The 27,294-nt window shown below is 41.5% G+C and overlaps 3 protein-coding genes across 3 annotated transcripts; all 3 read left to right on the forward strand.

Moving 5' to 3' along the window:
* LOC123752392 (probable serine/threonine-protein kinase DDB_G0267514) lies at positions 1-726 on the forward strand. The gene has a single exon (XM_045734448.2). It carries the CDS (start codon positions 1-3, stop codon positions 724-726), a length of 726 nt encoding a protein of 241 aa, XP_045590404.2.
* An 8,847-nt stretch (positions 727-9,573) lies between these two features.
* On the forward strand, positions 9,574-10,299 carry LOC138370600 (probable serine/threonine-protein kinase DDB_G0267514). The gene has a single exon (XM_069335082.1). The coding sequence runs from the start codon at positions 9,574-9,576 to the stop codon at positions 10,297-10,299; it is 726 nt and encodes a 241-aa protein (XP_069191183.1).
* A 10,630-nt stretch (positions 10,300-20,929) lies between these two features.
* On the forward strand, positions 20,930-21,655 carry LOC138370601 (probable serine/threonine-protein kinase DDB_G0267514). Its single transcript, XM_069335095.1, has one exon. The coding sequence runs from the start codon at positions 20,930-20,932 to the stop codon at positions 21,653-21,655; it is 726 nt and encodes a 241-aa protein (XP_069191196.1).
* Positions 21,656-27,294: the final 5,639 nt, after the last annotated feature.

The raw sequence follows: 27,294 nt of genomic DNA on the forward strand, positions 1-27,294 counted from the left end.
ATGAAACTTCTCGGTTCAGGGACGTATGGGACGGTGTCCCTCATGGACTGGGACGGTCAGCCAGCAGCGCTGAAAGTAGCAAAATCTTCAGAGTTTTCCGAGATGTTTGAAAGAGAAGGTAACGTGCTCTCGTTACTGAATGGTGCAGGAGGCGCCCCTTTGTTGTTGCATAGGTCAGTGAATCCACCATCACTTGTGACCACCTATAAAGGCAACCAGACCCTACTTGATGTCTTGAGAAATCCACAGTATGACCTACTTGACGTAGGACTTCAGGTTGGTATAAAGCTAAATGAGATCCATGAAGCCGGCTTAGTACACAATGATATAAAGTGTGATAACATCATGATCCAAGGTCCGCCTCACAAACCAAACATTAGCATAATAGATTTTGGTTTTGCGTCCAAAAACAAGGTCAAAATTTTCCTTGAAGGACACCCTTGTATTCATACAACATATGCCCCCGAAGTCCTTCAGAAAAAGGAAAGTACTTTTGCCTCAGACGTATATTCTTATGGGAAATTAATGTTGGAGATAACGAAGCTGTTACCCAAGCAACACCCGTCCCTCGATAAGTTGCTTCGCGAAGCAACACACAAGACCCCAAGGAGGCGCCCAACCCTTCCTATTTTCCTGCGACGCTTAAGGGAATCCATTGACAAAATTTCCACGAAACCGGAAAGTCCCCCCAAAAGCAGGCTACCAGTGCGACATCTGAGAGTGTAAACATCCAACACGGCGAGAAAATGCGACAACGCCGGACAAAACGCGGAGCCCAAGAGGAATCGGCGCACCTTTTAAGTATTATATTCTTGGAATTTATTGCATTTATTAATAAAGTATATCAGTTTTAATTTGTTTTTACTATACTACTACGTTTAATAATGTGTGTGTGTGTTATGGATGGGAGGGGGATGTAATAGGCAATACATAATAAGAACATAAGAATAAAAGAAACTGCAGAAGGCCAATTGGCCCATACGAGGCAGCTCCTATTTATAACTATCCAATTCCGCTCATAAACATGTCCAATCCACGTTTGAAGCAATCGAAGGACCCCACCTCCACCACGTTACGCAGTAATTGGTTCCACAAATCAACAACCCTGTTACCAAACCAGTATTTACCCAGGTCTTTCTTAAATCTAAACATTGTTTCGTGTTCTGTATTTTGTTGATACTTTTAATATCCCCATTGTTATGACCATTCATCCACCTGTACACCTCTATCATGTCACCCCTAACTCTTTGTCTTTCTATAGCAAAGACGCCATTTTTTAATATAGAACCCCAAATTTTAAATGTAGCAACTCCAATACCATGAGCCTCTATATTTTTAATCAGTCTTTCATGTGGTACTATCAAAAGCTTTGATAAAGTCAAGGAACACAACATCACAAACCTTACCACTATCTTCTTTCTTCCTAGTTGTTGTTATTAGTAACAAGACCAGGTGGTGTTCTTCAGCTATATCTTGCTCTGTTACGCCCCATTTAGATTATGCAGTTCAGTTTAGGTCGCCGTACTATGGAATATATAAAAATTCACTTGAACGTGTCCGGCGTAGGATGACAAAGTTAATTCCCCAAATCTTTCATATGAAGAAAGATTAACAAAGCTTAAATTGCATTCGAAGAGTTGGGTGTCATCTAGGATATTATAGCAGGTTATCATCTACGATAATATAGTAGGTTATCATCTAGGATATTATAGTAGGTTATCATCTAGGATATTATAGCAGGTTATGATCTAGGTTGTCATCTAGGATATTATAGCAGGTTTCATCTAGGATATTATAGCAGGTTCTCATCTAGGATATTATTGCAGGTTATTGTCTAGGATATTATTGCAGGTTATCATCTAGATTGTCATCTAGGATATTATAGCAAGTTGTCATCTAGCATATTATAGCAAGTTGTCATCTAGGATATTATAGCAGATTATCATCTAGGATATTATTGCAGGTCGTCATCTAGGATATTATAGCAGGTTGTCATCTAGGATATTATAGCAGGTTCTCATCTAGGATATTATAGCAGGTTATCGTCTAGGATATTATACCAGGTTATCATCTAGGATATTATTGCACGTTGTCATATAGAATATTATAGCAGGTTGTCATCTAGGAAATAATAGCAGGTTGTCATCTAGAATATTATAGCAGGTTGTCATCTTGGATATTATAGCAGGTTGTCATCTAGGATAATATAGCAGGTTATCATTTATGTTGTCATCTAGGATATTATAGCAGGTTATCATCTAGGATATTATACCAGGTTGTCATCTAGGAAATAATAGCAGGTTGTCATCTTGGATATTATAGCAGGTTGTCATCTTGGATATTATAGCAGGTTGTCATCTAGGATATCATAGCAGGTTGTCCTCTAGGATATTATAGCAGGTTGTCATCTAGGATATTATAGCAGGTTATCATCTAGGATATTATAGCAGGTTATCATCTAGGATATTATAGCAGGTTATCATCTAGGATATTATAGCAGGTTATCATCTAGGATATTATAGCAGGTTGTCATCTAGGATATCATAGCAGGTTTTCATCTAGGTTGTCATGTAGGATATTATAGCAGGTTATCATCTAGGATATTATAGCAGGTTATCATCTAGGATATTATAGCAGGTTGGCATCAAGGATATTATAGCAGGTTGTCATCTAGGATATTATAGCAGGTTGGCATCTAGGATATTATAGCAGGTTGGCATCTAGGATATTATAGCAGGTTATCATCTAGGTTGTTATCTAGGATATTATTGCAGGGTGTCATCTAGGATATAATAGCAGGTTGTCATCTAGGACACAGACTACTAACCAGGCCACCACCACCACCACAGACTTTTAACCAGACTACCACCACCACCACAGACTACTAACCAGACCACCACCACAGACTACTAACCAGACCACCACCACAGACTACTAACCAGACCACCACCACCACCACAGACTACTAACCAGACCACCACCACAGACTACTAACCAGACCACCACCACCACCACAGACTACTAACCAGACCACCACCACATACTACTAACCAGACCACCACCACAGACTACTAACCATACCACCACCACCACCACAGACTACTAACCAGACCACCACCACCACAGACTACTAACCAGACCACCACCACAGACTACTAACCAGACCACCACCACAGACTACTAACCAGACCACCACCACCACCACAGACTACTAACCAGACCACCACCACAACAGACTACTAACCAGACCACCACCACAGACTACTAACCAGACCACCACCACATACTACTAACCAGACCACCAACACAGACTACTAACCAGACCACCACCACCACCACAGACTACTAACCAGACCACCACCACAACAGACTACTAACCAGACCACCACCACAGACTACTACCCAGACCACCACCACCACAGACTACTAACCAGACCACCACCACCACAGACTACTAACCAGACCACCACCACCACAGACTACTAACCAGACCACCACCACAACAGACTACTAACCAGACCACCACCACAGACTACTACCCAGACCACCACCACCACAGACTACTACCCAGACCACCACCACCACAGACTACTAACCAGACCACCACCACCACAGACTACTAACCAGATCACCACCACAGACTACTAACCAGACCACCACCACAGACTTCTAACCAGACCACCACCACAGACTACTAACCAGACCACCACCACAGACTACTAACCAGACCACCACCACCACCACAGACTACTAACCAGACCACCACCACCACCACAGACTACTAACCAGACCACCACCACAGACTACTAACCAGACCACCACCACATACTACTAACCAGACCACCACCACCACCACATACTACTAACCAGACCACTACCACCACCACAGACTACTAACCAGACCACCACCACAGACTACTAACCAGACCACCACCACAGACTACTAACCAGACCACCACCACCACATACTACTAACCAGACCACCACCACCACCACAGACTACTAACCAGACCACCACCACCACCACATACTACTAACCAGACCACCACCACCACCACATACTACTAACCAGACCACCACCACCACCACATACTACTAACCAGACCACCACCACCACATACTACTAACCAGACCACCACCACCACATACTACTAACCAGACCACCACCACCACCACATACTACTAACCAGACCACCACCACCACCACATACTACTAACCAAACCATCACCACATACTACTAACCAGACCACCACCACCACATACTACTAACCAGACCACCACCACCACATACTACTAACCAGACCACCACCACAGACTACTAACCAGACCACCACCACCACCACAGACTACTAACCAGACCACCACCACAGACTACTAACCAGACCACCACCACAGACTACTAACCAGACCACCACCACCACCACAGACTACTAACCAGACCACCACTACAGACTACTAACCAGACCACCACCACCACAGACTACTAACCAGACCGCCACCACCACCACAGACTACTAACCAGACCACCACCACCACAGACTACTAACCAGACCACCACCACAGACTACTAACCAGACCACCACCACCACAGACTACTAACCAGACCACCACCACCACAGACTACTAACCAGACCACCACCACCACAGACTACTAACCAGACCACCACCACAGACTAAGAACATAAGAACAAAGGTAACTGCAGAAGGCCTATTGGCCCATACGAGGCAGCTCCTATTCTATAACCACCCAATCCCACTCATATACTTGTCCAACCCGCGCTTGAAACAATCGAGGGACCCCACCTCCACCACGTTACGCGGCAATTGGTTCCACAAATCTACAACCCTGTTACTGAACCAGTATTTACCCAAGTCTTTCCTAAATCTAAACTTATCCAATTTATACCCATTGTTTCGTGTTCTGTCCTGTGTTGATACTTTTAATACCCTATTAATATCCCCCTTGTTATGTCCATTCACCCACTTGTAAACCTCTATCATGTCGCCCCTAACTCTTCGCCTTTCCAGTGAATGCAACTTAAGCTTTGTTAATCTTTCTTCATATGAAAGATTTCTAATTTGGGGAATTAACTTAGTCATCCTACGCTGGACACGTTCAAGTGAATTTATATCCATTCTATAATATGGCGACCAAAACTGAACTGCATAATCTAAATGGGGCCTAACTAGAGCAAGATATAGCTTGAGAACCACACCAGGTGTCTTGTTACTAACGCTGCGATTAATAAATCCAAGTGTCCGATTTGCCTTATTACGAACATTTATGCATTGATCCTTTTGTTTTAAATTCTTACTAATCATAACTCCCAGATCCCTTTCGCAATCCGACTTCGCAATCACAACACCATCTAGCTCGTATCTTGTAACTCTATCATCATTACCTAACCTCAGAACTTTACATTTATCAGCATTAAACTGCATCTGCCAATCCTTTGACCATTTCAAAACCCTATCTAGATCAACTTGAAGTGATAGTGAGTCCTCCTCCGAATTAATTTCCCTACCGATTTTCGTATCATCGGCAAATTTGCAAATGTTGCTACTCAAACCTGAATCTAAATCATTTATATATATTATAAACAACAGAGGTCCCAGGACAGAGCCTTGAGGCACTCCACTTACAACATTTTCCCACTCTGACTTGATTCCATTTATACTAACTCTCTGTTTCCTTTGGTATAGCCATGCCCTAATCCAGCTTAATATAGCACCCCCAATGCCATGAGACTCTATCTTTTTAATCAGTCTTTCATGTGGCACTGTATCAAAAGCTTTGCTAAAGTCAAGGTATACAACATCGCAATCCTTACCACTATCAACTGCCTCAACAATGCTAGAATAAAAAGATAACAAATTTGTTAAACATGAACGGCCATTTATAAAACCATGTTGCGACTCAATTATTAATTTATGTTTTTCAAGATGAAGACGAATTTTATTTGCTATTATAGATTCGAGTAACTTTCCCACAATAGACGTTAGGCTAATTGGTCGATAGTTAGACGCAAGTGATCTATCTCCTTTCTTAAAAACTGGTATCACATTAGCAACTTTCCAAAACTCTGGCACTCTGCCTGACTCTATTGATTTATTAAATATGGTTGACAGTGGGTCACAAAGCTCCTCTTTGCATTCTTTAAGCACCCTGGCAAACACTTCATCCGGGCCTGGGGATTTGTTTGGTTTGAGTTTTACTATTTGTTTAAGAACATCCTCCCTGGTAACTGCTAAACTCGTCAACCTGTCCTCGTCCCCACCCACATAGACTTGTTCGGCTGAAGGCATATTGTTAAGTTCCTCTTTAGTAAATACAGATACAAAATATTTATTAAAAATACTACTCATCTCTTCATCACTATCTGTTATTTGACCTGTCTCAGTTTTTAATGGACCTATCCTTTCCCTAGTCTTAGTACGATATAACTGAAAAAACCCTTTAGGATTTGTCTTTGTTTGCCCTGCTATGCGAACTTCATAGTTTCTTTTTGCTTTCCTTATCTCTTTTTTAACATTTCTAACCAGTTGTACGAATTCCTGTTCTAAAGTGACCTCCCCATTTTTAATCCTTTTGTACCAAGCTCTCTTTTTACCTATAAGGTTCTTCAAATTCTTTGTTATCCACTTTGGGTCATTAGTATTCGATCTATTCAATTTGTATGGTATACTACGTTCCTGTGCTTTGTTTAGAATATTCTTAAATAAGTTATATATTGAATCCACATCGAAATCCCCATTTAAGTCACCTATCGCTGGGTTCATGTCTCGCTCCAAGACCGGCCCACACCCCATACCCAAGACTTTCCAATCAATTTGACCCAAAAAATTTCTTAGGCTATTAAAATCAGCTTTTCGAAAATCTGGCACTTTAACAGAATTTTCTCCTACTGGTCTATTCCATTCTATGCTAAATCTGATTTCTTTGTGATCACTGCTCCCTAGCTCACTCCCTATTTCGATGTCATTAATTTGCGTTTCCCTGTTAGTTAACACTAAATCTAAAATATTATTTTCCCGTGTTGGTTCCTTAATGTGTTGCGTAAGAAAGCAATCGTCAATTAATTCTAGAAAATCTTCTGCTTCACTATTCCCTGTTTTGTTCAACCAGTTTATTCCGCTAAAATTAAAGTCACCCATGACATAAATACTGTTAGATCTAGATGCTCTAGATATTTCATCCCATAGATGCTTTGCTTCCATTCTGTCTAAATTTGGTGGCCTATATATTACTCCTATTATAATATTATTAGCTTTTTCGTTTAATTCAATCCAAATAGTTTCTGTGTGTGGCTCTGTTTTGATTCCCTCTTTGAGACTACATTTCAAATTGTCCCTAACATATATGGCTACTCCACCTCCTCGTCTAATATATCTATCTGTGTGAAATAGTTTAAATCCATATATTTGATATTCAGCTAATAGTTCTCTAACCAGACCACCACCACAGACTACTAACCAGACCACCACCACATACTACTAACCAGACCACCACCACCACCACATACTACTAACCAGACCACTACCACCACCACAGACTACTAACCAGACCACCACCACAGACTACTAACCAGACTACCAATACCAGCTGCAGCTATTGGCCCATACGAGACAGCTGCTATCGGCCCATACGAGGCAGCTGCTATTGGCCCATACGAGGCAGCTGCTATTGGCCTATACGAGACAGCTGCTATTGGCCCATACGAGACAGCTGCTATTGGCCCATACGAGACAGCTGCTATCGGCCCATACGAGGCAGCTGCTATTGGCCCATACGAGGCAGCTGCTATTGGCTCATACGAGGCAGCTGGTACTGGCCCATACGATAGCAGCTGCTATTGGCTCATACGAGGCAGCTGCTATTGGCCCGTACGATAGCAGCTGCTATTAGCTCATACCAGGCAACTGCTATTGGCCCGTACTATAGCAGCTGCTATTAGCTCATACCAGGCAACTGCTATTGGCCCATACGAGACAGCTGCTATCGGCCCATACGAGACAGCTGCTATCGGCCCATACGAGGCAGCTGCTATTGGCCCATACGAGGCAGCTGCTATTGGCTCATACGAGGCAGCTGCTATTGGCTCATACGATAGCAGCTGCTATTGGCTCATACCAGGCAGCTGCTATTGGCTCATACAAGGCAGCTGCTATTGGCCCATACGAGGCAGCTGCTATTGGCTCATACGAGGCAGCTGCTATTCGCCTATACGATAGCAGCTGCTATTGGCTCATACGAGGCAGCTGCTATTGGCCATACGAGGAAGCTGCTATTGGCCCATACGAGGCAGCTGCTATTGGCCCATACGAGGCAGCTGCTATTGCCTATTGGCCCATACGAGGCAACTGCTATTGGCCCATACGAGACAGCTGCTATCGGCCCATACGAGGCAGCTGCTATTGCTATTTGTTTGGTCTGAGTTAAAATATTTGTTTAATTACATTCTGGTAACTGCTAAACTAGTCAACCTGTCCTCGTCCCTACCTCACAGACTTGTTCGGCTCAATGCATATTGTTAAGTTCCTCTTCAGTAAATACAGAGATAAAGTATTTATTAAAAATACTACTCATCTCTTCGTCATTATCCGTTATCTGACCTGTCTCAGTTTTTAATGGACCTATCCTTTCCCTAATCTTTGATATAACTGAAAAACCCCTTTAGGATTTGTCTTTGATTGCCCTGCTATGCGAACGTCATAGTTTCTTTTTGCCCTCCTTATTATCTCTCTTTTTTAATATTTCTAACCTTTGTATGAATTTCTGTTCTAAACTGACTTCCTCATTCCTAGTCCTTTTGTACCACGCTCTTTCTACCTATAAGGTTCTTCAGATCCTTTGTTATCCATTGCGGGTCATTAATATTCGATCTATTCAGTTGTGTATTGTATACTACGTTCCTGTGAAATCTAGTGAGTAGTAAAGATGAAGATAGTGAGTAGTGAAGATGAAGTTCTTATATAGTTGAGGCAGTTGCCACATGAAAGACTGATTAAAAAGATAGAGGCCCATGGTATTGGAGTTGCTATATTAAAAATTGGGGTGCTATAGAAAGGCGAAGAATTAGGGGTGACATGATAGAGGTGTACAAGTGGATGAATGGGCATAACAAAGGGGATATTAATTGGGTATTAAAAGTATCAACACAAGACAACACGAAACAGTGGATATATATATTGGATGAGTTTACATTTAAGAAAGACCTGGCTAAATACTGGTTCGGTAACAGGGTTGTTGATTTGTGGAACCAATTATCGCTTAACGTGTTGGAGGTGGGGTGTAAGATTTTCTTCCTCAAAGATTTCCTTGTCACCTCTCACGTTCACCTCACCTCTCTTTGGTTATATATAGACTTCGTCTCCTTCGTTCATCACAATCGACTTGAGAACGGTACAGGACAGACCAAAACTTTGTCGCTCCTTCATTGTCTACTGTGTGGTTTGGTCAACTCTGGTCCATCTTGACTAATATTTGTCATCTAGGATATTAATATCAGGTTAACGGGACTAGTCAGTGGCTTACAAGAAGTTAACGGGTCAGAGGCTTACCAAGAGTCAAGATGAAACTTCTCGGTTCAGGGACGTATGGGACGGTGTCCCTCATGGACTGGGACGGTCAGCCAGCAGCGCTGAAAGTAGCAAAATCTTCAGAGTTTTCCGAGATGTTTGAAAGAGAAGGTAACGTGCTCTCGTTACTGAATGGTGCAGGAGGCGCCCCTTTGTTGTTGCATAGGTCAGTGAATCCACCATCACTTGTGACCACCTATAAAGGCAACCAGACCCTACTTGATGTCTTGAGAAATCCACAGTATGACCTACTTGACGTAGGACTTCAGGTTGGTATAAAGCTAAATGAGATCCATGAAGCCGGCTTAGTACACAATGATATAAAGTGTGATAACATCATGATCCAAGGTCCGCCTCACAAACCAAACATTAGCATAATAGATTTTGGTTTTGCGTCCAAAAACAAGGTCAAAATTTTCCTTGAAGGACACCCTTGTATTCATACAACATATGCCCCCGAAGTCCTTCAGAAAAAGGAAAGTACTTTTGCCTCAGACGTATATTCTTATGGGAAATTAATGTTGGAGATAACGAAGCTGTTACCCAAGCAACACCCGTCCCTCGATAAGTTGCTTCGCGAAGCAACACACAAGACCCCAAGGAGGCGCCCAACCCTTCCTATTTTCCTGCGACGCTTAAGGGAATCCATTGACAAAATTTCCACGAAACCGGAAAGTCCCCCCAAAAGCAGGCTACCAGTGCGACATCTGAGAGTGTAAACATCCAACACGGCGAGAAAATGCGACAACGCCGGACAAAACGCGGAGCCCAAGAGGAATCGGCGCACCTTTTAAGTATTATATTCTTGGAATTTATTGCATTTATTAATAAAGTATATCAGTTTTAATTTGTTTTTACTATACTACTACGTTTAATAATGTGTGTGTGTGTTATGGATGGGAGGGGGGTGTAATAGGCAATACATAATAAGAACATAAGAATAAAAGAAACTGCAGAAGGCCAATTGGCCCATACGAGGCAGCTCCTATTTATAACTATCCAATTCCGCTCATAAACATGTCCAATCCACGTTTGAAGCAATCGAAGGACCCCACCTCCACCACGTTACGCAGTAATTGGTTCCACAAATCAACAACCCTGTTACCAAACCAGTATTTACCCAGGTCTTTCTTAAATCTAAACATTGTTTCGTGTTCTGTATTTTGTTGATACTTTTAATATCCCCATTGTTATGACCATTCATCCACCTGTACACCTCTATCATGTCACCCCTAACTCTTTGTCTTTCTATAGCAAAGACCTTATTTTTTAATATAGAACCCCAAATTTTAAATGTAGCAACTCCAATACCATGAGCCTCTATATTTTTAATCAGTCTTTCATGTGGTACTATCAAAAGCTTTGATAAAGTCAAGGAACACAACATCACAAACCTTACCACTATCTTCTTTCTTCCTAGTTGTTGTTCTTAGTAACAAGACCAGGTGGTGTTCTTCAGCTATATCTTGCTCTGTTACGCCCCATTTAGATTATGCAGTTCAGTTTAGGTCGCCGTACTATGGAATATATATAAATTCACTTGAACGTGTCCGGCGTAGGATGACAAAGTTAATTCCCCAAATCTTTCATATGAAGAAAGATTAACAAAGCTTAAATTGCATTCGAAGAGTTGGGTGTCATCTAGGATATTATAGCAGGTTATCATCTACGATAATATAGTAGGTTATCATCTAGGATATTATAGTAGGTTATCATCTAGGATATTATAGCAGGTTATGATCTAGGTTGTCATCTAGGATATTATAGCAGGTTTCATCTAGGATATTATAGCAGGTTCTCATCTAGGATATTATTGCAGGTTATTGTCTAGGATATTATTGCAGGTTATCATCTAGATTGTCATCTAGGATATTATAGCAAGTTGTCATCTAGCATATTATAGCAAGTTGTCATCTAGGATATTATAGCAGATTATCATCTAGGATATTATTGCAGGTCGTCATCTAGGATATTATAGCAGGTTGTCATCTAGGATATTATAGCAGGTTCTCATCTAGGATATTATAGCAGGTTATCGTCTAGGATATTATACCAGGTTATCATCTAGGATATTATTGCACGTTGTCATATAGAATATTATAGCAGGTTGTCATCTAGGAAATAATAGCAGGTTGTCATCTAGAATATTATAGCAGGTTGTCATCTTGGATATTATAGCAGGTTGTCATCTAGGATAATATAGCAGGTTATCATTTATGTTGTCATCTAGGATATTATAGCAGGTTATCATCTAGGATATTATACCAGGTTGTCATCTAGGAAATAATAGCAGGTTGTCATCTTGGATATTATAGCAGGTTGTCATCTTGGATATTATAGCAGGTTGTCATCTAGGATATCATAGCAGGTTGTCCTCTAGGATATTATAGCAGGTTGTCATCTAGGATATTATAGCAGGTTATCATCTAGGATATTATAGCAGGTTATCATCTAGGATATTATAGCAGGTTATCATCTAGGATATTATAGCAGGTTATCATCTAGGATATTATAGCAGGTTGTCATCTAGGATATCATAGCAGGTTTTCATCTAGGTTGTCATGTAGGATATTATAGCAGGTTATCATCTAGGATATTATAGCAGGTTATCATCTAGGATATTATAGCAGGTTGGCATCAAGGATATTATAGCAGGTTGTCATCTAGGATATTATAGCAGGTTGGCATCTAGGATATTATAGCAGGTTGGCATCTAGGATATTATAGCAGGTTATCATCTAGGTTGTTATCTAGGATATTATTGCAGGGTGTCATCTAGGATATTGTAGCAGGTTGTCATCTAGGATATTATAGCAGGTTAATAGAGTAGTCCTCTATCGCTTGGCCCCCCCCCCAACTCCCTTTGGTTTGGCGCTTTCCCCTGATAGTTCATTTCCCTTCCCCCCTCTCCTCTTTCATATAATATATTAAGGAGTAATGAAACTACTGTTTTGTATAAGTAAATTTTTGTTATTAACACATTAGGTACATCTGCATTTGTGAGTTACCCTAGACTACATGAAGGGGAGTACAGTGTCAAAAAGTTAGCTTCGTGTTAAACATCCTTATCACACAGGATGGTTAGTCATTCAGGGTCATATGTTCAGTAGCCTGCACTGGCAAATTTTGAGTGCAATATGAGGATATCTTCAAGAACACGAGAGAGAATAAAGTAATTGCAAAGCTCCAGGTACCTCATGCCAACTGGTCTGAAAGGTCTAATAACAGGGCATTCGGTGATATAGTGTGGGAGATCATGCCGCAGTTCCTGTTCAGAGTTTGCACCTCAGAGTGCTCAGAATTGGGAGATCCGTCACCTGTAGCCACCTACCACAGGTAACGGTAGCCAACTGCCACACGCAACGGTAGCCACCTGCCACAGGGAACGGTAGCCACCTGCTACAGGTAACGGTCGCCACCTGCCACAGGTAACGGTAGCCACCTGCCACAGGGAACGGTAGCCACCTGCCACAGGTAACGGTAGCCACCTGCTACAGGTAACGGTCGCCACCTGCCACAGGTAACGGTAGCCACCTGCCACAGGTAACGGTAGCCACCTGCCACAGGTAACGGTAGCCACCTGCCACAGGTAACGGTAACCTGATCCTGACAACCACTGTCTCGCACAGTCTGGTGACGTTTTGTGCTGTCCATAAATATAGGTTTCAGATCTGAACAAATCAGGCGGGACCAAAGAGCCAAAGCTCAACCCCGCAATCACAACTAGGTGAGTACAGAGACAGGGAAGCATACATGCATGTAGACAGACAGGGATGCATACATGCATGTAGACAGAGAGACAGGGAAGCATACATGCATGTAGACAGAGACAGGGAAGCATACATGCATGTAGACAGAGAGACAGGGAAGCATACATGTATGTAGACAGAGGCAGGGAAGGAGTCATTAATGCCAGTAAACAGACGGGTAGGGATGGAAGCATGGAGACGGGCAAGCCTTGTGGGAGAGGATCATTCATTGATTTTATTGGAATGGAGCGGGAAGAGGAATATGTTGGGGGAGGGGGGTAATAGGGGCTCTCCTCCCCTACTTCTTTGTTATTGTTGGGGTTATTGTTGTTGGGGACTCGTTGGAACCTGTGGTTGGAGGCGTTCGTTTGGGTTTAAACTGTTAGTAGATAGTGGTATGGGAATTGTTATGGAGGAAGGAGGTAATAAAAGTATGTGGGAGAAACAACTTGGCAAATAATATATATATATATATATATATATATATATATATATATATATATATATATATATATATATATATATATATATATATATATATATATATATATATATATATATATATATATATATATATAGGGTGTAATATATGTGTAATAGGTAATACATAATAAAGGTAACTGCATAATTCCAATTGGCCCATACGAGGCAGCTCCTATTTATAACCACCCAATCCCACTCATATACATGTCCAACCCACGTTTGGAACAACAATCGAGGGACCCCACCTCCACCACGTTATGCAGTAATTGGTTCCACAAATCAACAACCCTGTTACCGAACCAGTATTTACCCAAGTCTCCTAAATCTAAATTTATCCAATATGTCCATTCATCCACTTGTAATCCTCTATTATGTCAACCCCAAATCTTTGCCTTTCCAGTGAATGCAATTTAAGCTTTGTTCATCTCTCTTCATATGACAGGTTTCTAATTTGGGGAATTGACTTTTGTCATCCTACGCTGGACACGTTCAAGGGAATTTATATCCATTCTATAGTACGGCGACCAAACCTGAACTGCATAATCAAAATGGGGCCTAACAGAACAAGATATAGCTAAAGAACAACAACAGGTGTATTGTTACTAACGCTTCAATTAATAAATCCCAGTGTCCTTTTTGCCATATTACGAGCATTCATGCATAGAAATTTTGTTTTAAATTCTTATTAGTCATAACTCCCAGATCCCTTATGCAATCCGACATCGCAATCTCAACACCATCTAACTCTTATCATCATTACCTAGCCTCAAAACTTAACGTTTATCAGCATTAAACTGCATCTGCCAATCTTTTGACCATTTCAAATCCCTATTTAGATAGACTTGAAGTGATAGTGAGTCTTCTGTGTCTATTTCCCTCCCGATTTTTGTATCAGCAAATTTCCAAATGTTGCTACTCGAACCTGAATCTAAATTATTTATATCTATAATAAACAATAGAGGTGCCAGGACAGAGCTTTGAGATACTTCACTTACAACATTTTCCCACTCTGACTAAATCCCATTTATACTAACTCTCTGTTTCCTTTGGTATAGCCATACCCTAATCCAACTTAATATAGCACCGCCAATAACCCTGCGCCTCTATCTTTTTATTCAGTCTTTCATGTGGCACTGTATCAAAACCTTTGCTAAAGTCAAAGTACACAACATCACAATCCTTACCACTATCAACTGCCTCAACTATGCTGGAATAAAATTATAGCAAATTTGTTAAACATGAACGGGAATTTGTAAAACCGTGTTGTGAAACATTTATTATGTTTTTCAAGTTGAAGACGAATTGTATTTGCAATTATCGATTCAAGTTACTTTCCCACAATAGGCGTTAGGCAAATTGACCGATAGTTTGACGCAAGTGATCTTTCTCCTTTCTTAAGCATTTGTACCACATTAGCTACCTTCCATGACTCTGGCACTCTGCCTGACTATTGATTTATTAAATATGGTTGACAATGGCTCGCAAAGGTCGTATATGCATTCTTTAAGCACCCTGATTTTGATTGTTGGCGCCGGAGGCGGCTAGTTTATTGTGCACCCCATACCCATCCTGTGAGCGGTAGCGCAAAAAGCATTACAGAGGGCACAAAAGGTCTTTATCAGACCTCATCTTATATTATTACAAACAATTTCATATATCCTTCACACCTTATAGTTACAATGTCAGCTAGTTACAGAGAAAGTACTATTTCAAGAGCTATATATTTACAGTAAGTCATCATACATTAATGGTAGGTTTTATCGCTAATACATAATAGTTTGACCAATGGAGATAGAAATAGGGTAGCTTCTGTTTATTATTAGTCTTCACAATACACTACTTGTTTCTTCATTTCATATGTCGGTTATCTACTGTAAGCGAAATATGGATACAGTGCATGGATTTCAGGTAATTTATCCATGGTAATAAGATAGGTTGCCATATCATACAGAATGAGCTTAGATTTATCTCTAAATGACTCAATTTTACTACAATCCAAGATATAGTGTTCGAATGTAATGCGGGGGGTAATGATGTTGGACGAGTTAGGAGTGAGGAACTAATACAGAGATTCAGGACAGCCATTGAATTAGTTAGGAGCAAGGGAGGAATCCCAATCATATGTGGCATTCTTCCAAGAAAGGGAGTGGGAATGAATGGATGTCGAGGGCTCTTGGTGTAAATTGCCGGCTAGAAAGATATTGCAAATCAAATGCAATATCTTTCATAGACAACTGGGAACACTTCTATGGAAGAAATAAAATGTATGCTCGTGATGGGGTGCATCTATCGAGAGCTGGGGTTGTTGCTGTTGCGAACTCGTTGGAAGAAGTGGTTAGAGGTGTTTGGATTTAAACTGTTAGTAGATAGAGGTATGGGAATTGATTTGGAGGAAGGAGGTAATAAAAGTATGTGTTTGTGGAAGAAAAGACTTGGCAAAATGATCAGGGAAAGAGAAGGGCCTCAAAATAACAATTCACTTAGCGTATATTACACTAACAGTAGAAGTCTAAGAAATAAAATTAACGAATTAAATGCTCTTGTCTGCACAGAAAAAATAGATATTATTGCACTTACCGGAATGTGGATGAATGTAGAAAATAGAGAACTATTAGCTGAATATCAAATAAATGGATTTAAACTATTTCACACAGATAGATATATTAGACGAGGAGGTGGAGTAGCCATATATGTTAGGGACAATTTGAAATGTAGTCTCAAAGAAGGAATCAAAACTGAGCCACACACAGAAACTATTTGGATAGAATTAAACGAAAAAGCAAATAATATTATAATAGGAGTTATATATAGGCCACCAAATTTAGACAGAATGGAAGCAAAGCATCTATGGGATGAAATATCTAGGGCATCTAGATCTAACAGTATTTATGTCATGGGTGACTTTAATTTTAGTGGAATAAACTGGTTGAACAAAACGGAATAGTGAAGCAGAAGATTTTCTAGAATTAATTGACGATTGCTTTCTTACGCAACACATTAAGGAACCAACACGGGAAAATAATATTTTAGATTTTGTGTTAACTAACAGGGAAACACAAATTAATGACAACGAAATAGGGAGTGAGCTAGGGAACAGTGATCACAAAGAAATCAGATTTACCATAGAATGGAATAGACCTGTAGGAGAAAATTCTGTTAAAGTGCCAGATTTTCGAAAAGCTGATTTTAATAGCCTAAGAAATTTTTTGGGTCAAATTGATTGGAAAGTCTTGGGTATGGGGTGTGGGCCGGTCTTGGAGCGAGACATGAATCCAGCGATAGGTGGACGTAATTGAGGATTTCGATGTGGATTCAATATATAACTTATTTAAGAATATTCTAGGGAAAGGATAGGTCCATTAAAAACTGAGACAGGTCAAATAACAGATAGTGATGAAGAGATGTGTAGTATTTTTAATAAATATTTTGTATCTGTATTTACTAAGGAGGAACATAATAATGTCTTCAGCCGAACAAGTCTATGTGGGTGGGGACGAGGACAGGTTGACGAGGTTGACCACCACAACAGACTACTAACCAGACCACCACCACAGACTACTAACCAGGCCACCACCACAACAGACTACTAACCAGACCACCACCACAGACTACTAACCAGACCACCACCACCACCACAGACTACTAACCAGACCACCACCACCACAGACTACTAACCAGACCACCACCACCACAGACTACTAACCAGACTACCACCACCACAGACTACTAACCAGACCACCACCACCACCACAGACTACTAACCAGACCATCACCACCACCACAGACTACTAACCAGACCACCACCACCACCACATACTACTAACCAGACCACCACCACAGACTACTAACCAGGCCACCACCACCACCACAGACTACTAACCAGACCACCACCACCACCACAGACTACTAACCAGGCCACCACCACCACAGACTACTAACCAGACCACCACCACCACCACAGACTACTAACCAGACCACCACCACCACAGACTACTAACCAGACCACCACCACCACCACAGACTACTAACCAGACCACCACCACCACCACAGACTACTAACCAGACCACCACCACCACCACAGACTACTAACCAGACCACCACCACCACCACAGACTACTAACCAGACCACCACCACCACAGACTACTAACCAGGCCACCACCACCACCACAGACTACTAACCAGACCACCACCACCACCACAGACTACTAACCAGACCACCACCACCACAGACTACTAACCAGACCACCACCACCACCACAGACTACTAACCAGACCACCACCACCACAGACTACTAACCAGACCACCACCACCACCACAGACTACTAACCAGACCACCACCACCACCACAGACTACTAACCAGACCACCACCACCACCACAGACTACTAACCAGACCACCACCACCACAGACTACTAACCAGGACCACCACCACCACAGACTACTAACCAGACCACCACCACCACCACAGACTACTAACCAGACCACCACCACCACCACAGACTACTAACCAGGCCACCACCACCACCACAGACTACTAACCAGACCACCACCACCACCACAGACTACTAACCAGACCACCACCACAGACTACTAACCAGACCACCACCACCACCACAGACTACTAACCAGACCACCACCACCACCACAGACTACTAACCAGACCACCACCACAGACAACTAACCAGGCCACCACCACAGACTACTAACCAGACCACCACCACCACAGACTACTAACCAGACCACCACCACCACCCCAGACTACTAACCAGACCACCACCACCACCACAGACTACTAACCAGACCACCACCACCACCACAGACTACTAACCAGACCACCACCACAGACTACTAACCAGGCCACCACCACAGACTACTAACCAGACCACCACCACAGACTGCTAACCAGACCACCACCACCACAGACTACTACCAGACCACCACCACAGACTACTAACCAGACCACCACCACCACCACAGACTACTAACCAGACCACCGCCACCACAGACTACTACCAGACCACCACCACAGACTACTAACCAGACCACCACCACCACCACAGACTTCAAACCAGACCACCACAGACTACTACCAGACCACCACCACAGACTACTAACCAGACCACCACCACCACCACAGACTACAAACCAGAGCACCACCACCACCACAGACTACTACCAGACCACCACCACAGACTACTAACCAGGCCACCACCACAGACTACTAACCAGACCACCACCACAGACTACTAACCAGACCACCACCACCACCACAGACTACTAACCAGACCACCACCACCACAACAGTCTACTAACCAGACCACCAACACAGACTACTACCCAGACCACCACCACCACAGACTACTAACCAGACCACCACCACCACCACACACTACTAACCAGACTACCAATACCAGCTGCAGCTATTGGCCCATACGAGACAGCTGCTATTGGCCCATACGAGACAGCTGCTATCGGCCCATACGAGGCAGCTGCTATTGGCCCATACGAGGCAGCTGCTATTGGCTCATACGAGGCAGCTGCTATTGGCTCATACGAGGCAGCTGCTATTGGCTCATACGAGGCAGCTGCTATTGGCCCATACGATAGCAGCTGCTATTGGCTCATACGAGGCAGCTGCTATTGGCCCGTACGATAGCAGCTGCTATTGGCTCATACCAGGGAACTGCAATTGGCCCATACGAGACAGCTGCTATCGGCCCATACGAGACAGCTGCTATTGGCCCATACGAGGCAGCTGCTATTGGCTCATACGAGGCAGCTGCTATTGGCCCATACGATAGCAGCTGCTATTGGCTCATACCAGGCAGCTGCTATTGGCTCATACGAGGCAGCTGCTATTGGCCCATACGAGGCAGCTGCTATTGGCCCATACGATAGCCGCTGCTATTGGCTCATACGAGGCAGCTGCTATTGGCCATACGAGGAAGCTGCTATTGCTATTTGTTTGGTCTGAGTTAAAATATTTGTCTAATTACATTCTGGTAACTGCTAAACTAGTCAACCTGTCCTCGTCCCCACCCTCACAGACTTGTTCGGCTCAAGGCATATTGTTAAGTTCCTCTTCAGTAAATACAGAGATAAAGTATTTATTAAAAATACTACTCATCTCTTCGTCATTATCCGTTATCTGACCTGTCTCAGTTTTTAATGGACCTATCCTTTCCCTAATCTTTGATATAACTGAAAAACCCCTTTAGGATTTGTCTTTGATTGCCCTGCTATGCGAACTTCATAGTTTCTTTTTGCCCTTCTTATTATCTCTCTTTTTTTAATATTTCTAACCTTTGTATGAATTTCTGTTCTAAACTGACTTCCTCATTCTTAGTCCTTTTGTACCACGCTCTTTCTACCTATAAGGTTCTTCAGATCCTTTGTTATCCATTGCGGGTCATTAGTATTCGATCTATTCAGTTGTGTATTGTATACTACGTTCCTGTGAAATCTAGTGAGTAGTAGAGATGAAGATAGTGAGTAGTGAAGATGAAGTTCTTATATAGTTGAGGCAGTTGCCACATGAAAGACTGATTAAAAAGATAGAGGCCCATGGTATTGGAGTTGCTATATTAAAAATTGGGGTGCTATAGAAAGGCGAAGAATTAGGGGTGACATGATAGAGGTGTACAAGTGAATGAATGGGCATAACAAAGGGGATATTAATAGGGTATTAAAAGTAACAACACAAGACAACACGAAACAGTGGATATATATATTGGATGAGTTTACATTTAAGAAAGACCTGGCTAAATACTGGTTCGGTAACAGGGTTGTTGATTTGTGGAACCAATTATCGCTTAACGTGTTGGAGGTGGGGTGTAAAATTTTCTTTCCTCAAAGATTTCCTTGTCACCTCTCACCTTCTCCTCACCTCTCTCTAGACTACATATAGAAAGAAGTCTCCTTCTTTCATCACAATCGACTTGAGAACGGTACAGGACAGACCAAACCTTTGTCGTACCTTCATTGTCTACTGTGTGGTTTGGTCAACTCTGGTCCATCTTGACTAATATTCATCTAGGATATTAATATCAAGGTTAACGGGACTAGTCAGTGGCTTACAAGAAGTTAACGGGTCAGAGGCTTACCAAGAGTCAAGATGAAACTTCTCGGTTCAGGGACGTATGGGACGGTGTCCCTCATGGACTGGGACGGTCAGCCAGCAGCGCTGAAAGTAGCAAAATCTTCAGAGTTTTCCGAGATGTTTGAAAGAGAAGGTAACGTGCTCTCGTTACTGAATGGTGCAGGAGGCGCCCCTTTGTTGTTGCATAGGTCAGTGAATCCACCATCACTTGTGACCACCTATAAAGGCAACCAGACCCTACTTGATGTCTTGAGAAATCCACAGTATGACCTACTTGACGTAGGACTTCAGGTTGGTATAAAGCTAAATGAGATCCATGAAGCCGGCTTAGTACACAATGATATAAAGTGTGATAACATCATGATCCAAGGTCCGCCTCACAAACCAAACATTAGCATAATAGATTTTGGTTTTGCGTCCAAAAACAAGGTCAAAATTTTCCTTGAAGGACACCCTTGTATTCATACAACATATGCCCCCGAAGTCCTTCAGAAAAAGGAAAGTACTTTTGCCTCAGACGTATATTCTTATGGGAAATTAATGTTGGAGATAACGAAGCTGTTACCCAAGCAACACCCGTCCCTCGATAAGTTGCTTCGCGAAGCAACACACAAGACCCCAAGGAGGCGCCCAACCCTTCCTATTTTCCTGCGACGCTTAAGGGAATCCATTGACAAAATTTCCACGAAACCGGAAAGTCCCCCCAAAAGCAGGCTACCAGTGCGACATCTGAGAGTGTAAACATCCAACACGGCGAGAAAATGCGACAACGCCGGACAAAACGCGGAGCCCAAGAGGAATCGGCGCACCTTTTAAGTATTATATTCTTGGAATTTATTGCATTTATTAATAAAGTATATCAGTTTTAATTTGTTTTTACTATACTACTACGTTTAATAATGTGTGTGTGTGTTATGGATGGGAGGGGGGTGTAATAGGCAATACATAATAAGAACATAAGAATAAAAGAAACTGCAGAAGGCCAATTGGCCCATACGAGGCAGCTCCTATTTATAACTATCCAATTCCGCTCATAAACATGTCCAATCCACGTTTGAAGCAATCGAAGGACCCCACCTCCACCACGTTACGCAGTAATTGGTTCCACAAATCAACAACCCTGTTACCAAACCAGTATTTACCCAGGTCTTTCTTAAATCTAAACATTGTTTCGTGTTCTGTATTTTGTTGATACTTTTAATATCCCCATTGTTATGACCATTCATCCACCTGTACACCTCTATCATGTCACCCCTAACTCTTTGTCTTTCTATAGCAAAGACGCCATTTTTTAATATAGAACCCCAAATTTTAAATGTAGCAACTCCAATACCATGAGCCTCTATATTTTTAATCAGTCTTTCATGTGGTACTATCAAAAGCTTTGATAAAGTCAAGGAACACAACATCACAAACCTTACCACTATCTTCTTTCTTCCTAGTTGTTGTTCTTAGTAACAAGACCAGGTGGTGTTCTTCAGCTATATCTTGCTCTGTTACGCCCCATTTAGATTATGCAGTTCAGTTTAGGTCGCCGTACTATGGAATATATATAAATTCACTTGAACGTGTCCGGCGTAGGATGACAAAGTTAATTCCCCAAATCTTTCATATGAAGAAAGATTAACAAAGCTTAAATTGCATTCGAAGAGTTGGGTGTCATCTAGGATATTATAGCAGGTTATCATCTACGATAATATAGTAGGTTATCATCTAGGATATTATAGTAGGTTATCATCTAGGATATTATAGCAGGTTATGATCTAGGTTGTCATCTAGGATATTATAGCAGGTTTCATCTAGGATATTATAGCAGGTTCTCATCTAGGATATTATTGCAGGTTATTGTCTAGGATATTATTGCAGGTTATCATCTAGATTGTCATCTAGGATATTATAGCAAGTTGTCATCTAGCATATTATAGCAAGTTGTCATCTAGGATATTATAGCAGATTATCATCTAGGATATTATTGCAGGTCGTCATCTAGGATATTATAGCAGGTTGTCATCTAGGATATTATAGCAGGTTCTCATCTAGGATATTATAGCAGGTTATCGTCTAGGATATTATACCAGGTTATCATCTAGGATATTATAGCAGGTTGTCATCTAGGATATTATAGCAGGTTCTCATCTAGGATATTATAGCAGGTTATCGTCTAGGATATTATACCAGGTTATCATCTAGGATATTATTGCACGTTGTCATATAGAATATTATAGCAGGTTGTCATCTAGGAAATAATAGCAGGTTGTCATCTAGAATATTATAGCAGGTTGTCATCTTGGATATTATAGCAATTTGTCATCTAGGATAATATAGCAGGTTATCATTTATGTTGTCATCTAGGATATTATAGCAGGTTATCATCTAGGATATTATACCAGGTTGTCATCTAGGAAATAATAGCAGGTTGTCATCTTGGATATTATAGCAGGTTGTCATCTAGGATATCATAGCAGGTTGTCCTCTAGGATATTATAGCAGGTTGTCATCTAGGATATTATAGCAGGTTATCATCTAGGATATTATAGCAGGTTATCATCTAGGATATTATTGCAGGGTGTCATCTAGGGTATTATAGCTGGTTATCATCTAGGATATTATAGCAGGTTGTCATCTAGGATATCATAGCAGGTTTTCATCTAGGTTGTCATGTAGGATATTATAGCAGGTTATCATCTAGGATATTATAGCAGGTTATCATCTAGGATATTATAGCAGGTTGGCATCAAGGATATTATAGCAGGTTGTCATCTAGGATATTATAGCAGGTTGGCATCTAGGATATTATAGCAGGTTGGCATCTAGGATATTATAGCAGGTTATCATCTAGGTTGTTATCTAGGATATTATTGCAGGGTGTCATCTAGGATATTATAGCAGGTTGTCATCTAGGATATTATAGCAGGTTAACAGAGTAGTCCTCTATCGCTTGGCCCCCCCCCAACTCCCTTTGGTTTGGCGCTTTCCCCTGATAGTTCATTTCCCTTCCCCCCTCTCCTCTTTCATATAATATATTAAGGAGTAATGAAACTACTGTTTTGTATAAGTAAATTTTTGTTATTAACACATTAGGTACATCTGCATTTGTGAGTTACCCTAGACTACATGAAGGGGAGTACAGTGTCAAAAAGTTAGCTTCGTGTTAAACATCCTTATCGCACAGGATGGTTAGTCATTCAGGGTCATATGTTCAGTAGCCTGCACTGGCAAATTTTGAGTGCAATATGAGGATATCTTCAAGAACACGAGAGAGAATAAAGTAATTGCAAAGCTCCAGGTACCTCATGCCAACTGGTCTGAAAGGTCTAATAACTGGGCATTCGGTGATATAGTGTGGGAGATCATGCCGCAGTTCCTGTTCAGAGTTTGCACCTCAGAGTGCTCAGAATTGGGAGATCCGTCACCTGTAGCCACCTACCACAGGTAACGGTAGCCAACTGCCACACGCAACGGTAGCCACCTGCCACAGGGAACGGTAGCCACCTGCTACAGGTAACGGTCGCCACCTGCCACAGGTAACGGTAGCCACCTGCCACAGGGAACGGTAGCCACCTGCCACAGGTAACGGTAGCCACCTGCTACAGGTAACGGTCGCCACCTGCCACAGGTAACGGTAGCCACCTGCCACAGGTAACGGTAGCCACCTGCCACAGGTAACGGTAACCTGATCCTGACAACCACTGTCTCGCACAGTCTGGTGGACGTTTTGTGCTGTCCATAAATATAGGTTTCAGATCTGAACAAATCAGGCGGGACCAAAGAGCCAAAGCTCAACCCCGCAATCACAACTAGGTGAGTACAGAGACAGGGAAGCATACATGCATGTAGACAGACAGGGATGCATACATGCATGTAGACAGAGAGACAGGGAAGCATACATGCATGTAGACAGAGAGACAGGGAAGCATACATGCATGTAGACAGAGAGACAGGGAAGCATACATGTATGTAGACAGAGGCAGGGAAGGAGTCATTAATGCCAGTAAACAGACGGGTAGGGATGGAAGCATGGAGACGGGCAAGCCTTGTGGGAGAGGATCATTCATTGATTTTATTGGAATGGAGCGGGAAGAGGAATATGTTGGGGGAGGGGGGGTAATAGGGGCTCTCCTCCCCTACTTCTTTGTTATTGTTGGGGTTATTGTTGTTGGGGACTCGTTGGAACCTGTGGTTGGAGGCGTTCGTTTGGGTTTAAACTGTTAGTAGATAGTGGTATGGGAATTGTTATGGAGGAAGGAGGTAATAAAAGTATGTGGGAGAAACAACTTGGCAAATAATATATATATATATATATATATATATATATATATAATTTTACACCCTATATATATATATATATATATATATATATATATATATATATATATATATATATATATATAGGGTGTAATATATGTGTAATAGGTAATACATAATAAAGGTAACTGCATAATTCCAATTGGCCCATACGAGGCAGCTCCTATTTATAACCACCCAATCCCACTCATATACATGTCCAACCCACGTTTGGAACAACAATCGAGGGACCCCACCTCCACCACGTTATGCAGTAATTGGTTCCACAAATCAACAACCCTGTTACCGAACCAGTATTTACCCAAGTCTCCTAAATCTAAATTTATCCAATATGTCCATTCATCCACTTGTAATCCTCTATTATGTCAACCCCAAATCTTTGCCTTTCCAGTGAATGCAATTTAAGCTTTGTTCATCTCTCTTCATATGACAGGTTTCTAATTTGGGGAATTGACTTTTGTCATCCTACGCTGGACACGTTCAAGGGAATTTATATCCATTCTATAGTACGGCGACCAAACCTGAACTGCATAATCAAAATGGGGCCTAACAGAACAAGATATAGCTAAAGAACAACAACAGGTGTATTGTTACTAACGCTTCAATTAATAAATCCCAGTGTCCTTTTTGCCATATTACGAGCATTCATGCATAGAAATTTTGTTTTAAATTCTTATTAGTCATAACTCTTAGATCCCTTATGCAATCCGACATCGCAATCTCAACACCATCTAACTCTTATCATCATTACCTAGCCTCAAAACTTAACGTTTATCAGCATTAAACTGCATCTGCCAATCTTTTGACCATTTCAAATCCCTATTTAGATAGACTTGAAGTGATAGTGAGTCTTCTGTGTCTATTTCCCTCCCGATTTTTGTATCAGCAAATTTCCAAATGTTGCTACTCGAACCTGAATCTAAATTATTTATATCTATAATAAACAATAGAGGTGCCAGGACAGAGCTTTGAGATACTTCACTTACAACATTTTCCCACTCTGACTAAATCCCATTTATACTAACTCTCTGTTTCCTTTGGTATAGCCATACCCTAATCCAACTTAATATAGCACCGCCAATAACCCTGCGCCTCTATCTTTTTATTCAGTCTTTCATGTGGCACTGTATCAAAACCTTTGCTAAAGTCAAAGTACACAACTTCACAATCCTTACCACTATCAACTGCCTCAACTATGCTGGAATAAAATTATAGCAAATTTGTTAAACATGAACGGGAATTTGTAAAACCGTGTTGTGAAACATTTATTATGTTTTTCAAGTTGAAGACGAATTGTATTTGCAATTATCGATTCAAGTTACTTTCCCACAATAGGCGTTAGGCAAATTGACCGATAGTTTGACGCAAGTGATCTTTCTCCTTTCTTAAGCATTTGTACCACATTAGCTACCTTCCATGACTCTGGCACTCTGCCTGACTATTGATTTATTAAATATGGTTGACAATGGCTCGCAAAGGTCGTATTTGCATTCTTTAAGCACCCTGATTTTGATTGTTGGCGCCGGAGGCGGCTAGTTTATTGTGCACCCCATACCCATCCTGTGAGCGGTAGCGCAAAAAGCATTACAGAGGGCACAAAAGGTCTTTATCAGACCTCATCTTATATTATTACAAACAATTTCATATATCCTTCACACCTTATAGTTACAATGTCAGCTAGTTACAGAGAAAGTACTATTTCAAGAGCTATATATTTACAGTAAGTCATCATACATTAATGGTAGGTTTTATCGCTAATACATAATTGTTTGACCAATGGAGATAGAAATAGGGTAGCTTCTGTTTATTATTAGTCTTCACAATACACTACTTGTTTCTTCATTTCATATGTCGTTCATCTACTGTAAGCGAAATATGGATACAGTGCATGGATTTCAGGTAATTTATCCATGGTAATAAGATAGGTTGCCATATCATACAGAATGAGCTTAGATTTATCTCTAAATGACTCAATTTTACTACAATCCAAGATATAGTGTTCGAATGTAATGCGGGGGGTAATGATGTTGGACGAGTTAGGAGTGAGGAACTAATACAGAGATTCAGGACAGCCA

Source organism: Procambarus clarkii, chromosome 4 (assembly GCF_040958095.1).
Source record: "Procambarus clarkii isolate CNS0578487 chromosome 4, FALCON_Pclarkii_2.0, whole genome shotgun sequence".
In the NCBI taxonomy this organism is placed as follows: Eukaryota; Metazoa; Arthropoda; class Malacostraca; order Decapoda; family Cambaridae; genus Procambarus; species Procambarus clarkii.

What these genes read in the sequence shown, in the direction of transcription:
- LOC138370600 (XM_069335082.1), top strand. Translation starts at nt 9,574, where the DNA reads ATGAAACTTCTCGGTTCAGGGACGTATGGGACGGTGTCCCTCATGGAC.
- LOC123752392 (XM_045734448.2), top strand. Translation starts at nt 1, where the DNA reads ATGAAACTTCTCGGTTCAGGGACGTATGGGACGGTGTCCCTCATGGAC.
- LOC138370601 (XM_069335095.1), top strand. Translation starts at nt 20,930, where the DNA reads ATGAAACTTCTCGGTTCAGGGACGTATGGGACGGTGTCCCTCATGGAC.